General features: G+C 43.5%; 1 protein-coding gene across 1 annotated transcript in view; it reads left to right on the top strand.

Annotated features, from left to right (window-relative positions):
• The first annotated feature begins 1190 nt into the window (after positions 1–1190).
• Positions 1191–18820, top strand: part of DCX (doublecortin) — a 58517-nt gene continuing 40887 nt past the window's right edge. The window contains exons 1-2 of the mRNA XM_075259457.1: positions 1191–1212; positions 6955–7338. Coding sequence (XP_075115558.1) covers positions 6975–7338 — 364 coding nt within the window. The 5' untranslated portion in view covers positions 1191–1212; positions 6955–6974. The remainder of the gene's footprint in view (positions 1213–6954; positions 7339–18820) is intronic.

Below are 18820 nucleotides of genomic sequence, written 5' to 3'. Positions count from 1 at the left end.
AACGGCATGACACTGGGGCAGAGACGGGGGGACATGAAATAAGGGGGACATGAAACTGGAGACAGAGATGGAGGGGGGACATGAAACTAGGGGCAGATGAAGGGTGTATATGAAACTGGGGGAGAGATAGAGGGGGGGGAATATAGTGTACGGGTGACTGTAGGAGGATTATACTGTGTGGGAGCACATGAAAAATGAATGAGAATGGGAGGAGTCAACATAAAAGTGGGCGGAGCCAAATTTGCACCTCTTTCTAATCTTACACCCCCCGACCTCCCAGTAAGTAGGGCCCCACCAAAGTCAATTGCCCAGGGCACCGCAAAGCCTGGATCCGCCACTGAAACCAGACATGCAGGACTTTGTGTCCGGTAAGAAAACGGTTTTGCTGCAGACAGGGAGAAGACGCACACGGGCGCTCACTTTGCAAATCCATTCAAGTGAACAGGTTTGAAAACTGACTGCTGGGTTTCCGTTCCCTGTCCAGTTTCTCGGGGCAGAAGACGGAAACCTGCCGGATTGGCTACAGCGGAGACCGGGCGCAGGTGAGAACCCGCCCTTACTGGGGTTTTTTAAAATCGCTTAAATCAGGTTTAAGAGACAAGGGTTGTTACTAAGTCACTTAGGGGGCAAAATCTGAAAACGCAATGTCGTCGAGTAGTAGATGTCTGGCACAATCTCCCAGCAGATGCGGCTGGAAATGACACAAGCCGGGAATAAACGCGTCTGTCCGGAGACAATACAATAAAATAGTAATAGTAGAAGAGCGGAGCAGATGAACCATGTGGTTGTGTCTAAATGTAGGATTCGTCTCTACTCCATCGCTATACACCATGTGTTACTATAGATCACTAGAACAATTAATAAGCTCTGCCTGTGTCTTGGGTCTCTCCTTCGGGGATGCTGTAACCTATCATCTTATGAATCACATATGTATACAAAGAGGATAGTGGGTGTAGGATACCGCAGATGCATGATCCAAATGGGATGAGCCAGACGAGGAGTTAATAGAGCAGCAGGCAAAGGGTTAAACGAAAGCAGGAGGAGTCTGCTCATTTTAGGCACTAGGACCAGGGAGCAGACTCGCCCACCCTGGCAGGAATCCCTTGGCTTGAAGCTCGGATAACAAAGGCAGATTGGAACTAGCCGTCATTCCAGCAGCAGCAGCAGCAGCAGCAGCATCCTCCTCCTCCTCAGCTTGTACCAGTGCTAGTGGTGAGTAGTCGCTGCTTTCCAGTAACATCCCTGCATGTGCATTGTAAGGGGCCGCTGTGCAATGGTGGCAAATGGATAAGCATCACGTGTATATTGGAGCAGATTACCATTCACTGCATGCGCCCTGACCACTGTCCTTCATCCGAATCAGCCATCAATATAAAGATTGACTCTTAGCGATGGCGTTAGTATTCCGAGCACGTATATGGCGCACATTTCAATACGGTGCTGAATGGGAAGCATGGAGCTGCATAGGGACGCTCTCGCCAGGGTTGTGTCACATAGGTGACAGACAGTGATCAGAGACGTGTGGTCGCAATCGTAAAAGGTGGTTGTTAATGAAGACAGGCGAGTCGCGAAATAAGGATTGATGCAGTGCACTTGTATAACGGTGTAGAGACGGGGACCTCTAATATAAGACACCCCCTAAAATAAAATCAGACCTCTTATACCAGCTGTAAAAAATTGGATTTCTACGTAAAATTGTGGCAAAGACGGAATAATATTTGGCCAGTGATTAAAGTGTTGGAGACAATGAAGGCATGGAAAGGTGTGGGCTCCCATTGTTAATGCTGCCATATAGTCGTGTCATCGTATATCCCTCAGCACATTACAGGGGGAGGTGAAGGTTGGCGATATTTAGTAAAATATGTAGACTATGGGAGAGGCCAATTGTCATATGGGATTAACCCCTCGATGGGCATTCCTCTATTGCTGCTGCAGATGGGATGTGATAACAGTTTGCCTTGTTCCACCCATTCTCTGCAGCATGCTGCCGACCGGGGATAGATGTGATAGATGTGTCTGTACAAATCCACATGTACGTTTGTCACCTACTCAGCCCTTCAGCAAGACACAGAGCGGATTCAGGACTATAGGATTTCATGTGGGGCTGGGTCTTACCTGGTGCAAAGGAAATATTTCTGTAAATTTGGCTAGCAAATCCTGTTGAGTATTTTTGGCTCCTACAATGTGGGTGAGGGTGAGCGGTGTCAGCGACTGATCAATAATCCTTTGTTATTGAGAGATGGCCTCTCTGAACCCAGGCGTTATTGGCAGGCTTAATAGGAACAATAGTATTCAGGTGCATGTGTCAGGATTTACATCAGTCATAGGTGGCCTTCACAATCTACGTGTACGCACCGTCCATGTACCAAGGCAGCTACTATATCACAGCAATAAAGTGACACCATACCATCGAGCTTCTATGTGGCTTATATTATTGATCATGGTGGTTCTATTAAAGGAAATATTAGTTATATTTGTTTCGGTAGCAAATTTAGAAGAGAGAGGTCGTCCCTATAAACCACCGCCAACCATTATCAGATCTAATCCCTAAAGAAGTGTCGAAACATATAATGGGACCATGGGGTTCAATGGGGCTGCATGGTCTTCAGAAGTCATCATGACTTCCTAGTGACACTTCTTTGAGAAAACCATAGAAAACTGGACTGACTTGGACTTTGATATGGGTGGCCACTCAACATAGGTAATAGGCATGGTAGGTCGGAGTCAAAATTGGGCAGAGGAAAAGAAAAGGGGTCAGAGATGGTTAATAACCCCAAACTGGGTTCTGCCTACTATGATCTGCTTACAAACAACCAAAATCCTGAACGCGAACCTGCAACTCTTGTTCTGGTATTGACCACGACAGATCGACACATGTTGGACACTAACTAAAAACATCATGGACCAGTAGGAAACAAGTCCCTACAAAGTCTGACGCTGCCCAATCAGTTCTACCGGTCTCAGATTGTACAGTCACACCCCTTTGGCAAGAGGAAGGATAGAAATCAAGCTATTCATATAGTCATATATTTCCAGGAGGAGTAACAGAGGAACGCCACAATGTAGAATCATGACAAACAAATTCTAGAATCTTTGTTTTTGGAGAATTCAGTTATTTACTAAAACAGACCTATCAGAGGAGGGGACAGAATCAGAGGAGGAGACAGAACGTCCTCAGGGAGCGAATTACAGAGTCTAACACATTAGTGGAAATATTACACGTGGAAGTCCAAGGTTGTCTAGGCCATTCCATATCATTTATTTGGAAACATGTGTCAAACATTGGACTTCGTTGGCCGGCTTCTATTCTGATGTCTATAGAGATTGTCTATGGGCATGGAGGAATGGGAAATGATTCACTAGGGATGATATATACAGCTTCACTATCTACTGGACTCAGATTGGCAAATTGGGTTTAATAACTAGATACCCCAACCATTCACATTGTAATAACCCAGACAGTCCTGGCGGATAATGTTGCTCATATCATATCATATTGATCTATGTGACTATAGATTTGGCAGGTGTAAGTAGTCATGAAAGTTAACAGCCTTGACTGAACCTGTACCATGACGTGACTAATGGTCAGACCTCTAAGTGACCGCTCATATTAAAGTTACATTGCCACTGACCGTATAGCCCAGTTTATGAGATAGATCATACGATTGCTGATCATAGAGGGTAGGTGGCCACATCTTATAGACAACCCGTCACGGTGATAATGATCTACAGAGCAGGAAGAGCCGAGCAGATTGATACATTGTTTGTGGCAACAGTTTATAACTTGACACTTATTGATCTAAATTTCTGCTCCTCTTGGTCTTAAGAGTCCAGTGGGCGGTCCTTCTCAGTGATTCTGATGACATCATTCTCTGTGTATTCACCATGCATGACCAAAATGAGCACAAATGTATCTAAAAAGAAAGCGAAATCTTTCCTACAATATATATATATCAATCTCCTCCGCTCCTCCTGCCCTGAAGATCAGGCAGAATTGTCAATGGGACGAGTTTGGCAATCTTCTGACTCATGATTTACTATACAGGTCATGACTTTCCGTAGACGGTTGATGGTTTGGCTATCGGATATTGGATACTTTTTTGTATTGATTACAGTTTATTAGTAATAAGATAGTAATAATAGATTTGGTTTTCGGTTCCATTTATGTAGCGATTTCCGTGACCATAAATAGATACAAATAAGAATGAAAAGCCAGACATTGCTTTCACTGCAATAAATAATCGCATTGCTAGGCAGGGAATTTAGTTCTTCCCCCTGAAATTAGTCATGTAATCCCGATTCGTACAGTATCATGTTAGATTTAGACGGGCCCTCTAATCCTATCTGAATGTCCTCGCCCGCACGATGCCTCGGTTGGCAGCTTTTGCCTTTGGTCATACAACTTGCAGGACATGCCATGTGATAATTGGCTTTCTTGTTGCATCTCTCAGCCATGGCAACTGATTCTTTTGTGTCGACTGAGGCTGCGGCAGAATCAAATAGATGACATCATGCCACATGTGCGAGGAGTGTCTTTTATATTTAGGAAATGTGGTGGCTTGTGAAAGAATGAAACCGACTCATGAAGATGACTCATGGGAAACACTGTAAACTGGAATGATAAAAGCAATTTTATGACCAAAGCTAAAATCGTGTTCTATAGAAGTAAAGGCTTGGGAATAAGAAACGGAGAAGGGAATTTAGTGGTGATTCTGCATATGCCACAATTCATAAGGGGATACAGCGGCGTTCACATCAGCTGCGTACACTATACCATGATATGCAAGCAAAATGACATCCAGCATTTAGGATCAGACCCCTATTATACAACAGACCGTAATTCAGGTATATACCATCAATCTCCTAATGATGTCATTATTTTATTTACGTATTTATTATTATTTTATTTATTTTTTATTATTTTTTTAATTGTTTTTTATCATTTTTTAATTTTTTTATATTTAATCATATCATTACTGGAGATATATATATATATATATATATATATATATATATATATATATTCTGTTTTTATATCTGTTTCATGTAATGACATAAACATTTGGTATGCCCGTTGAATTCCTGGCAGCTAGCACATGCTGTCAGCTGTCTATGTCATGGTGAAAAAGCAGGCGTGTCCTACAGAAATGTATCTGTCAGACCCTGCCAAGTCCTCATATACGGCCTCCCAAAAAGTATTTCAAGGGATTGTATTCCTAATAATATCATAGCAAAATATTCCGCAGCGCTTCACAAATCAAAGGTTATATGCACAGACAATATCAGATGTTACAATGTAACACAATAATGAACAGATCAAACAATAGGAGTGTGTGAGCGCTTAGAATCTGAGGAAAGAGGTGACGCAGGAGGTGAAGACCTTCAGATGGAAGTCATTTACTAAATTCTATACATGTTTTTGCAACTTTGTGAATTGATGTTGCTTTAGCTTCTCCCCTCATTGAGTCTACACATTGTCCATCTATTATTAGAAAGAGGAGAACCATAAGGCAAAGCGGTGCTCCAAATCATAAATCCCCACAATTTCCTCAATCCATTAACAAAATGTAGTTTACTGTATACAACAGCCTAAGTGCAACATATAATGGTTCCCTGTGAAGGTTCAGACCAAGTAATGTTAAAAAAAAATACAACTGAACTTCCAAATGTTTCCTCACCATTAGGCCCGGGTTCAAAACTGCGTTTGGCCCATTCCGTTCCCCTCTCTGCAAGCAGCACTTTTCTCTTCGCGTTTTTCATGCGGCAACCACACGGAAACCATTATAGCCTATGGGGTCCTAAGATTTCCATTTAGGGGTCCGTAAGCAGACTTCCCCAAATAGACACCAATGTGCAGATGCGAATCAGACCGTGCAGGCATAAAAATAGTGTAACAAAGCTAAGATATAGCAAGATGTGACCAGACGACCCTAGTCTAGAGCCATAAACTTATTCAGACTCTAAGATAATCAGATTCAAGACCAAACCCCAAAACATATTCAGACCCCAGACAAGACCCGCTATATACCCCTAAATTATAGGACCCCAGACTAGACTTCTAAATCAGACACTGGACTAGATCCCAAATTATTAGTCCAAAGACCAGACCCCTAAATTACAAAACCCCAGAACATACCCTCAGACCTCCGCCCAGACTCCTGTAGTATCTGACCCCGGACTAGACCCCTAAATTATAGACCTGATAAAAGAAATACTTAATCCCCAGGCCAGACCCGAATAACCTTACCAGTCCGGGGTCCATTTTACTTTTGGGCACCATCAGACATTGACTAGAGTCAGGATGCAAAAACGCAACAGATAAATGTTATGATGTATGTGGAGAAGGAAATTACATATAATAAAATTCTAATATATTGGATCTTATTTTGGTTAGTCCAGCTCACGTCTCTCTGTTTCTGAATGTGTCGGATAATGTTGCAGAAGGGTTTCTTATTCTTAAAACTGACAACAAAAAACTAATGGCAATAAAACACTTCTTACAGTTTAGGTAACACTATAGATCGCCTACAACATATTACTGTAACTGTATCTATCACTTACATGTCACAAGAGTCGCTCACTTTACAGTCTTCTTCTAGGGTTCTTTACTTAATCCTATAACATTCTATTTAAGACAAAATCCTGAGACAAAGTGTCACCTTTGCAGCGACAAAGTGCGCTCATTAATCTTCCAGGAGCAGACAATGGCCCCGGATTTGCATGGGCTCAGGTGGTCGGGCCGCTGTTTGTCTCAATTAGCAATCCCTGCTTTCCTCCATGCCTCAGTTGAGTCACTTTTGGTATAAATTATTTACAAACTTTGAGTAACATGAGAATGTGCGGGTAACAAGTAAAAGGAATTATTAATGTTACATGGGGATTGCCCTGTTTTGTAGTATCTCTGGGCGAAACATGGGAGAAACATTCTCATCTCTGCATGAATGACTCTTCTAGGTCTCCGGAGGCGCTCAGACATGGAGCTCGATTTTGGTCATTTTGATGAAAGGGATAAGACTTCCAGGAACGCACGAACATCTCGAATGAACGGATTGCCCAGTCCTACACACAGCGCCCACTGCAGTTTTTACAGAACCCGCACTTTGCAAGCTCTCAGCAACGAAAAGAAAGCCAAAAAGGTCCGGTTCTATCGCAACGGAGATCGATATTTCAAGGGAATAGTCTATGCGGTGTCACCTGACCGATTCCGAAGTTTTGATGCCCTGCTGGCGGACCTGACCAGGTCACTCTCTGATAATATTAATTTGCCCCAGGGTGTCCGCTACATCTACACCATTGATGGAATGAACAAAATCTCCAGTATGGATGAACTTGAGGAAGGTGGGTTCTATTTTCCTTATCCTTTTAGGAATTACATATAAGAATACAATATTTTTGATGAAATATGTTGTATCCGTGTCTAGTGAATGTCATAATATACATGGATACATTATGTAACGTTATAATTAATAAGATATTATATTATATTATTATACCAAGATGTGTTTTACCATAGGTTGGGGTTAAAGGGCATCACAGTCAGATGGAAATAGGAATTTCCGACTCTCCTGAGGTTCTGGTTTCAGTGTTCACACCTCCCCTGTCAGATCTGCTGAATCAATCTCTCTTGTTGCCTAGTAACATGTAGACGGTGCGCTGTCCTAAACTGTCTACAGCGCAGATCTTGCAGTGGAAGGCGAGGGGCAGCGCTCATATTGGAATTGCCAACAATAATGCTTTTTGGGGTCCCCACCTTACAGGTCTATAGAAATAATTTGGTTCATCCCAGTTGTGAATATGGTGCTGAATATGGATTCATACAAAATATAACTGGGCTCATGTACTGAATCAAAACTAGTGCAAGTGCTGTAAAAGCAGCAACCGGGTTGCAATTTGGTAAGAGTCAAAGTTACATAGCGGATAAGGTTGAAAAAGATATATTGGTCCATCCAGTCCAATCTGGGATCCAATTGTGCTCATTCAGAAGTAGGCAAAACCCTGTGAGATGACACCAAGTGCCCCATATTAGGGTAAAAACAGGGGACAATTGGTGCAGCTCTTGGTAATATTTACCTACCGCAAGCTACGCTTCTCACTCGCCATACAAGCTGTAGGTACTGCAGTGCATCATTCAGCAGTCTATGGGATACTGCTGCAATACCTACAGACAATGCTACAGACAGACAGATGGCGGCTAGGGTGCATATTCGGTCTGTGTTCCCCTGGAGAACAGACCCTATGGAGAATGCAGATTTCCCTTTCCTGATAGATTATAGCAGGGCCAGAAAGGAGCACCAATCTCTGTGTGATCTAGTAAAGCATTTTAGCCACTGTGGGGAATCGCTCAGGTAGATGCAGTGCAGGAAACAGCGACACAGAGACGGGGTTGCAATCAGGTTCAGTATTTATTCACTTCTCGTGCACAAACAAACAAAACAAAAGCCTTCTTGGCTGAGAACTAACTATAACAAAAGAGACTGACTATACAGAGCCTGGTGTTAGGATTGGGTCCCACAGGTTGCTCTCAGAGCGCACAGCGCCACCTGCGGGTCAGTCCAAGCCCAGCTTTCGCCCTACTGAGCATGCTCAGACCTATTGGAGCCGCTCACAAGCTAAGTGCCATTTCTCCCCCATTGAGCATGAGCGGTGAGGTCATCACCACCGCCCCTATTGGGTGGGGACTTCCCTTTAAATAGTGCGAGCCGACGCCCACCCGGGCTCACACTTCACTTTAAAGTCCACAGAGTTTTGCTAATGACAGTAGTCTCAGAGATAGGCTCCAGTACTCAGGCAGGTTGTCAGACTAGGTCTCTGTGTGGGGTTCCTCTGCTTCGTTCTGGGTGCTGTTAGTTAGGACCTGTAAACCCTGGACTGTCAGCTCTACACCAGGGCTAAGAGCGGTAGACATTGTTCCAGCCTGTGGAGTTGCAGCAGCTTTGGTCTCTGAGATAGCTTGTGTGGACTGTCAAACTTTATTCATGGCTCCTAGCTGTGTGCAGGAACATGCAAACTCCCCTGGAAACTCCTAAGCTGTGTGCAGGAGAATGTTCTACCTTCCGTGGTGGCTTCTAGCTGTTGCTTGGGCATGTATGTTTGCTGACCTGGGGTGAGTGTTAACCCTTGGCAGCCTTGTGTTTGTTCCACTTGTACTGGTGTACCTTACCTGTGAGATTAACTGGCAGGGTTTAGTTGCACCCTGTTCACATTGAGTATCGCACCACACCACTGTCACTGCAGTTTTTCATTTGTGTACTGCGCCGCACCTCGGCCAGTGTGTGTTGCACTCTGTTCACATTAAGTGCCTCGCTGCAGTGTCTTTGCAGTTTAACTATAGCACGCTGTTCAGACATATAGCCGCCCACCATTGGGCCTGTGGACCTCGCTGCAGTGTCTTGCAGCCTAAGAGGTTCTGTAGTTTGAAAAATATTATTTATATATACACAGAACTGTAACACTTGGCTGCCAGACTCTCGCTCTGGTAACAACCCCGGGTGGCACAGTACCTGGTTTGAAGGTTCAGTTCACACAGGAACTCTCAGCTTTGTTAGAGTGGTGCCACAGCTCCCAGCACTTAGGGTCGGTTCACACTAGCGTATGTATTCCATCCGGTCAGAGTCCGCATGGAGTCCCTGCAGACGGAATACAATCGCAATTTCAAGCATTGTGCTGTAAAAGCACATGGACCCCATAGACTATAATGGGGTCCGTGTGCTTGCCGCGCACTGCCCGCACGAATGATTCTCAACATCTTCAACAACGTAAAAACGGACACGAAACACGCAACCTGATCTGCCAGGCTGAAGACTGATGGACAACGCCCCTGCCCTGCTCCACCTACTGTCTTAAAAGGTGGCAAATGTGTCGCAGGAGATTTGTTGAAACTGAGATAAGACGTTGCGTGTCTGAAATTCGACAATTTGGCGGCAGTTTCAGACACTTTCCAGTTAGTCAATGAGGGACAATGTCTGTGCTGCACTATGTGGACACTATATCAGCAAAAGAAATCACTTAATTTTTGGACAATACTTTTTAGGCAATTTTTTTTTTTTTTTTTAAATACTAATTGACCATTCCCTAGTGGACAAATAGAGGGGTCAATGTCTCTGCCTGGTCTGCTAGGGAAGATCAAGGGGTTTATTAGATACCAGCTCCTGCTATTCTCAAAGGGTGCAGCATCCTGGAGTGCTACTACTTTAAGTGTTTGTCTGTTGTGCCTCTGGGTTATGTTGGTCGGTCCCGTATTCTTTGTTCTGTTATTTCCCAGCTTTTCCCTGTTATTTTTCCCCATCACTTCTCAAGGGAACAAACACAAGAAGCCCCATTAGTGCCCCCCACATGGTAAAATAGACTATAATGGGGCATTATTCTGTGTGGTGGGTACTAACACAACATTATGCTTTGCGGCAGACACTAGTGGGGCATTATATTGTGTAGTGACATTATATTGTATGACGGTCATTAATAGATTATTATATTGTGTTGCGGGCACTAATATGGCCATTATACTGTGTGGTAGGCACAATCAGCCAGACACATCCCCTATACGGAGGCCACCTAGGTAATGTATAGATGGATAAGCTTTGCTATATCTGAAGAAGCTCTTACAAAACTGACTCTGTCCTGGCTCCTATGACTGTATATATGACTCCCAACTCTGCATTTGACTCCTGACTCTGTCCTGGCTTATATGACTGTGCATATGACTCCCAACTCTGCATTTGACTCCTGACTCTGTCCTGGCTTATATGACTGTGCATATGATTCCTGACTCTGCATATGACTCCTGACTCTGTCCTGGCTTATATGACTGTGTATATGACTCCCGACTCTGCATATGACTCCTGATTCTGTCCTGGCTAATATGATTTTGTATATGACTCCCGACTCTGCATATGACTCCTGACTCTGTCCTGGCTTATATGATTTTGTATATGACTCCTGACTCTGCATATGACTCCCGACTCTGCATATGACTCCTGACTCTGTCCTGGCTAATATGATTTTGTATATGACTCCCGACTCTGCATATGACTCCTGACTCTGTCCTGGCTTATATGATTTTGTATATGACTCCTGACTCTGCATATGACTCCCGACTCTGCATATGACTCCTGACTCTGTCCTGGATTATATGATTTTGTATATGACTCCTGACTCTGCATATGACTCCTGACTCTGCATATGACTCCCGACTCTGCATATGACTCCCGCCTCTCTCCTGTCTTATATGGGTGAGTCCCAAGCAGGGCATTGTCTCCCATGACACCTACAATCCCTAATAGAGCATATGACCAGGCGTTTCCTTCACGAGACAATCCTTTTATTGTCTTAGTGATACATGAAGTTCTATTCAAGCAGGATTGTGGAACTTGGAGCCTTCCATAATGGCTGAGAATATATTTGTGTCGCAGGAATTTTATGACTCCTGAGATGACTCTCAATTGTTTTCCAGTGAATTCTCTGCATTGGGTCGCATACATAGTTGTCACATATTGTTTTGTTCCTTCCAGGAAACATTTTGCTTCTCACTTTGGGGATTAGAAGCCTCTGGGCTGGATTATCTACTCTTATAGCGCTGGATGAGTTTCCCTTAGACAACATGAATTCTATGAATGTTGGAAACCACGTAGGGGCTTTGGCGTATGAAGCCGCATCTCGCCAGGAGGTCCACACTCCCCTATGATTTATACTGAGAATGTATTTATTTGGGCACACATGGCTGGTTTACATAAAAAGGAACCCTCAAAAGCATTAGCACCAATAGCAAAGCATCCGCGGACAGGAAATATTCTGATCTCTCATCTATAGGTGTTAGACCCATATATGAAATCCTCAATTTCCTAAAATTAGCATCAATGTCAAACCCAGTGCCAAAAGTAAAGGGTAAAGCTGGTGCGATGTCCAACACTGATGTATCGTATTATTCATCTCTTTCATGTACATTTTACTTCCTTTCATTATATCTAATGGAGGATGTTCATGAATTACCTCCAGTATATGGATCCGCTAATGGAATGGGGTACTTGCAACTACTTGCTAGTGCCAGCATAGTGGCAAGGTGCCTGCTCCTCCGTGGCCAAAGTGTCACTGTAGCCCTGCAGGTCAACCAAATCTGCCCACCAAGACATGGGCCATTGGCTCATCTTGGAAATCCTTTTTAATGAGTATCCAAAATTGTCCAAGTGTTATTTTTGTGGCAAGGTAGGGCAAGCTCTTGTGTGGAAAGCTCTTAAGTGGTCTGAGTTCTCCAGTGTACCCTCAAGTTGGTGATACTCCGAGCTGTCCTCTACTCCAAGCTACCTTCTAAACTGACCCTCTGTCTGAGAGCATGGCAAGCGGCCATTAAATAAGGAGCCATTCCACCTCTCTGTTACCTGGACAATGTCTGACATTAACAAGGAAGGAACCAAGTTGTGTTTATTGGGTCACCCATGGTGTGACTCCATGACACCAGGCATCACCCAAGTTACCCGGGGCAGGAATGGTTCCCTGTTTAAGGGCTCATTTCCAGTGATGGATGAACTTGGAGGACAACTTGAGAGGAGGAATTGCTTCCAAGATTAGAGGACAGCTTGGGACATGGCAAGCTCTGAAGTGTGTTTGATAGCTTGTAGATTGGACACTCATAGGTTCTCCGGAGACAGGTTCGGCACATGGTCGTTGTTGGGCCGATTACATTGAGTTTTAAGCTATTCTTGATGGGTACGTTATTAATGGTATAAGCGATTACTAAGTAACTGTTTGGTTGATATATAATAAATGGTCACTGGATCTATTGACTCTTTTAAGTTGGCTACCTGTACCATTACCTTGGCTAACCAACATGAACTTTTTGCAAACAGTGCAACAACAAGTTTGTGCTGGCGATTTTGTGGGTTCAATCTATCCATTGGCATTGACCATGCATGTGCTCATAGTCCCTGTTTGCTCCTGAAAGTGGGTTTGGTGGAAGGTTGAACGTTACTTTTAGTTGGCTTTGGCTGCCAATGGTAGAGCGCGGCACCGCTGAAGAAATAGTCATTTGGCATTCAGTAATCCGTGACATTGCTGCGCGCCTACTGTGCCTTTGTCATTATGACAAGTTCCTTACAGTTTACTCACACAATTGTCTCCTGGACCGGTGGAGTCTTGAAGTTTTCTTTACATCATGTCTAATAATATTGCAGCATTACCTTATTTCAGTTCATGTAATTGCTTTCGGATGGTGTCTTAATACGGGATCAGTTACTTTGCAAATCTGAGTACTTTTATCTGACAAAGATCAAAGACCCGGCATATTCCAGAGAATTTATGAAAGCTGAAATAGAATGTATACTTGCTGAATAGCAGAGAGTGGATTTTATTAAGGAGATTTCCTCACTTGTGTATTATAGGGTCATGTCGCTGTCTCTTAATTATGAGGTCTGTCTTAAGGTCTAAAGTAGGGTCGTAGTTACTTTGCTGGAGAGGTTAGCGTTATTGGACCTCAAATCACGTACTAACCTGTGGAGACCAAGAAAAGAGCTTGGCTCTACCATGACGGGATACGTTGACATTTGCCTTGTGGTATTCATTTACAGAACCCACAATGCAGTTCTGGATTACCAGTACCAGTTACATTTGTCTCAGGTGCCCTTCACTGGATCGCCGCGATTGGGAGCTGGACAAAGCAAGTGGACCATGAAATCGCAATGTATTGATCATGGCGAGGATTGCTCTGTCTTCCCTCCCATTTTGTATCTGCATGTAGTAAATTCCCTTGTATTTCTGATAGCAATGAACACTATTATTTCAGGATAGAAATGTAGAAATTCCCACAGGAAACGCTATATTCCATCTCACACGACTAATTCTCTTATCAGTTTCATTCCCTTATTGGAAACTCCCAGTCTGGCCCATCAGCGACAGGAAATATTATAGAGACAATAGGTTTTTTCCTATAAGCGCCTCGCTGAAAGTGGGTAAAATATGTAACAAATAGCTATTGACTCATGGCCAAACGTATGTGACCACCACAGTTAGAAACATCTTTGCAACAATGAATATAAGAAACTTTGTAATGTATCTTATTAAGAATATGTTTCCATCACCGCTTATTAAGCCTTTGTCTAATTCCTTATCTTCAGTCGGACTTGCTTACATTATACGAGCCTCAGAATTCAGCCTCATACATACAGTCCTATGAAAAAGTTTGGGCACCCCTATTAATCTTAATCATTTTTAGTTCTAAATATTTTGGTGTTTGCAGCAGCCATTTCAGTTTGATATATCTAATAACTGATGGACACAGTAATATTTCAGGATTGAAATGAGGTTTATTGTACTAACAGAAAATGCGCAATATGCATTAAACCAAAATTTGACCGGTGCAAAAATATGGGCACCTCAACAGAAAAGTGACATTAATATTTAGTAGATCCTCCTTTTGCAAAGATAACAGCCTCTAGTCGCTTCCTGTAGCTTTTAATCAGTTCCTGGATCCTGGATGAAGGGATTTTGGACCATTTCTTTCTACAAAACAATTCAAGTTCAGTTAAGTTTGATGGTCGCCGAACATGGACAGCCCGCTCTCAAATGATCTGAAAACAAAGATTGTTCAACATAGTTGTTCAGGGGAAGGATACAAAATGTTGTCTCAGAGATTTAACCTGTCAGTTTCCACTGTGAGGAACATAGTAAGGAAATGGAAGACCACAGGGACAGTTCTTGTTAAGCCCAGAAGTGGCAGGCCAAGAAAAATATCAGAAAGGCAGAGAAGAAGAATGGTGAGAACAGTCAAGGACAATCCACAGACACCTCCAAAGAGCTGCAGCATCATCTTGCTGCAGATGGTGTCACTGTGCATCGGTCAACTATACAGCGCACTTTGCACAAATAGAAGCTGTATGGGAGAGTGATGAGAAAGAAGCCGTTTCTGCACGTACGCCACAAATAGAGTTGCCTGAGGTATGAAAAAGCACATTTGGACAAGGCAGCTTCATTTTGGAAACAAAAATTGAGTTGTTTGGTTATAAAAAAAGGCGTTATGCATGGCGTCCAAAAAGAAACAGCATTCCAAGAAAAACACATGCTACCCACTGTAAAATTTGGTGGAGGTTCCATCATGCTTTGGGGCTGTGTGGCCAATGCCGGCATCGGGAATCTTGTTAAAGTTGAGAGTCGCATGGATTCCACTCAGTATCAGCAGATTCTTGAGAATAATGTTCAAGAATCAGTGACGAAGTTGAAGTTACGCCGGGGATGGATATTTCAGCAAGACAATGATCCAAAACACCGCTCCAAATCCTCAGGCATTCATGCAGAGGAACAATTACAATGTTCTGGAATGGCCATCCCAGTCCCCAGACCTGAATATCATTGAACATCTGTGGGATGATTTGAAGCGGGCTGTCCATGCTCGGCGACCATCTAACTTAACTGAACTTGAATTGTTTGTCCAAAATCCCTTCATCCAGGATCCAGGAACTGATTAAAAGCTACAGGAAGCGACTAGAAGCTGTTATCTTTGCAAAAGGAGGATCTACTAAATATTAATGTCACTTTTCTGTTGAGGTGCCCATACTTTTGCACCGGTCAAATTTTGGTTTAATGCATATTGCACATTTTCTGTTAGTACAATAAACCTCATTTCAATCCTGAAATATTACTGTGTCCATCAGTTATTAGATATATCAAACTGAAATGGCTGTTGCAAATACCAAAATATTTAGAACTAAAAATGATTAAGATTAATAGGGGTGCCCAAACTTTTTCATAGGACTGTATATTCTATGAAGGGGAGGAGGAGGGAATAGGTTTTAATTGATTTATTGTCTCATTCTGTGCACCAGCAGCCTCTTATCTACAACCTAGCAGTTTGTTAATAAGATATATTGCAAAGTTTTATATAATAACCTGCACTATTCATTGATGAAAAGCTGTTTATAACTAGGGGTACACTCCCCATACATACTGCCACTTAAATTATACACCCATTACATTTCTTAAATCACATTTTAGTAGTAGAACAAGTTGTCAGTATTTTGGCCTAGTGTATTTGTTCTAGCATTGAAAAATAGAAATGTATAAATTCAGCATTGGATTTTTAATATTCTACTGTATAATTTGTGTTATCTATATGTTATGGGCCGCTTGGTCATGTGATCACCAGTCTGACCACTAGCACAGAGCTTGGTCTTCCATGTGGACAGGATACATCAGCATCTATCGAATAACTCCTGGAAACTCTCACGCCTACCCTGTCCACCATGTTCTGTCTAAGGCAATGTTTCTATTGTCTCTAAACCAAGTAGCACTTTGTCAAAGCAAAAAACACAACATGAGTACTGTACAAGAGACAAGGAACCCCGTGAAGTGCAGGTACCACAGATACCTATGATAGGAGTGCAGTGATTTCATAGAGGAGTCCATACAATAGTCACACAGTTATAAAACTCAACTGACTCATATTGCCTACACTATCTGTGTGTGCTGTGTGCAGAATCCCCAGTGTATTCCTAGGTGAAAAGTGGGTAGAACAGGGATGAAGGCGGGCCAGGCCAAGGATGGCTTGAACTGACAAATATATGCCATTCCCTGACTAGTGTGGATTTCAGTTCTGCTTTATGGGACCTCCAGTGGGTCTCGTGAATTAAATAAAAGGCCGGAACCTCTTAAGAATCCTGGCACATCTGCTGTCCACATTAAAGGGATCCTATCATTAGATACTTTTTTTTTTCTGACTAACACGTAGGAATAGCGTTAAGAAAGTTTATTCTTCTCCTTCCTTTAGATGTCTTCTCCGCGCCACCATTCGGTAGAAATCCAGGTTTTCTTCAGTATTCAAATGAGTTCTCTTGCAGCATTGGGGGCGGTACCCAGTGTTCAAACAGCACAGGGGGCGTCCCCAATGCTGCGAGAGAAATCTCCAGCGCCGCCTCCATCTTCTTCTGGAACAGCCTCTCCCTGCGTCTTCTTCCGTCCTGGGTTTCAATCTTCTAGGCCTCAGGCCTCAGGCAGAGCCGACTGTACATTCCCGAGCCACAAGAAAATGGCCGCTTACACCAGCTTACTGTGTAAGTGGCCATTTTCTTGTGGCCCGGGCATGCGCAGAAGATAGAATCTAACATCAAATACTTTTTGGGATATAATGCTTATAAATATGGCCATATACACACGATGCTGTTTTGGTGCAACTTTTGCATTTATTTTTAGGTAAAACTTAGACTGAATAGAAACCAATCATGGTACGGTTACTATAAAACCTCAGACTATAGTATAAGCCTTCTCCAAAATCTGTGCACTTGCCCTTGAAGTAGTATAAGTGGTGCATCATAACCTATTAGGGTTTGGACAGTGAAAGAATTTTTGAGTCTGTTTTACGCTCGTGACACTTTGTGAAGTTTCTTTGATGTCCATATAAGAAGGAAGCCTGTAATCACTCATTAGTCGCACTGCGTCTTGTGCGCTGTCATTACCATTGGGCCATCTGTCCTTTTCTCTGCTGACTTGGCAGATCCGCATCCCTCTGCCTGGAAGGCGGCCTTGTCTAGTAAAAAGAGGCAGATTTTGCATTGTAATGGCAGGTGGCAGAGCTTTCCCATGACAATGTCTTCCTATGTCATTTCATGGATCAGAGTTGATATTAGTAGCAGGCAGGAACTGGACAATCTGTTTAACCTTGCAGCTATGTTAAGAGAAGTATAAGACACCCTGCATCCAAAATATACATGCATACAAACATAAAGGCAGCTCCCCATACAAAATGCAATGGGGTTCTGATATCAGTACAAGAAAAGAGACGTTTCTGATATTAATGGGGATTTTCCGTCATTGGGATAGGCCATCGCTGACTCGCCAGTAATTCTCAAAATAAAAACACTGTAGTGCTTAGATAGTTCTCACAATTGGGCAAACCTTGGAATTTAAAATGCAGGAATTTCCAGGGACATAGACAAGAGGGTCACATGCCGGTCAAAATTCTGCTAAAAAGTGGAAGCAATACAGCGCTGCGGGTCCAACACCTCCCAGGCCGCACCAACTCACTCCAAACCCACATTAGTCTTCACCAGAGCCCCAGATGGTGGGGTTGGATTTTGGCTACACTACTAGGCAGAGCAGTACTAGTGCACCACAAATCACACACAGTGCACCACAAATCACAGTAAACCAGGCACGGGGAACTGTTAACAGATGTTTCAGGCAGTGGAATAAGTCCAAGGAACCAGAAGGCTGTGGTGGGTGGTTAGTAAGTGGCAGCAGAGAGTCAAGCGTAGTCGTACGGTCCGGGTCGTCAACGAGTGGGCAACACAGTACAGTGGGAAATCCAATGGGAGGGTCAGGCAGGTCGAGACGATAACAGGAGCAGTAGAGCAGTACAAAACGGCGTTCAGGAAGCAGAGGTCTAGAGGCAAGCCGGGGTCATAAACAGGAGCAGGTACAGTCAGGAGACAAAGGCAGAGTCAGAGGTCAAGGCAAGGGATCAGGAAAACCAGGCAAACGTACACAGCATAACATTTACTATCAGCAACTAGCAGGAGAATACTGAATAACCAGTGGCAGTCCGGAGCCCGAACCAACCTTAAATAGGCTTAAGTCCCCTCTCCTGCTCAGGAGGAGACCGGCAACCCCCAAACTTGGCTGCAGAGATTCCAGCCTACCCCCTGAGACCTGGAAGCAGGGGACTAAAGAGCGCAAGACGGAGCGGGCCAACAACTGCGGCACAGTGCTGCGGAGACTCCGACCCAACTCCTAACACTCAGTGCCCACTCCTGGTACTATTGGCATAGAGCTAAACTGATGGAGGTAACCACAACCACCATGTGCCTAGGACGAGATAGAGGCCAAAAATATAACGTGCCCTTTA

This window comes from Leptodactylus fuscus, chromosome 11 (genome assembly GCF_031893055.1).
Source record: "Leptodactylus fuscus isolate aLepFus1 chromosome 11, aLepFus1.hap2, whole genome shotgun sequence".
Lineage (NCBI taxonomy): Eukaryota > Metazoa > Chordata > Amphibia > Anura > Leptodactylidae > Leptodactylus > Leptodactylus fuscus.
This window is presented reverse-complemented; position numbering and strand designations above follow the sequence as displayed.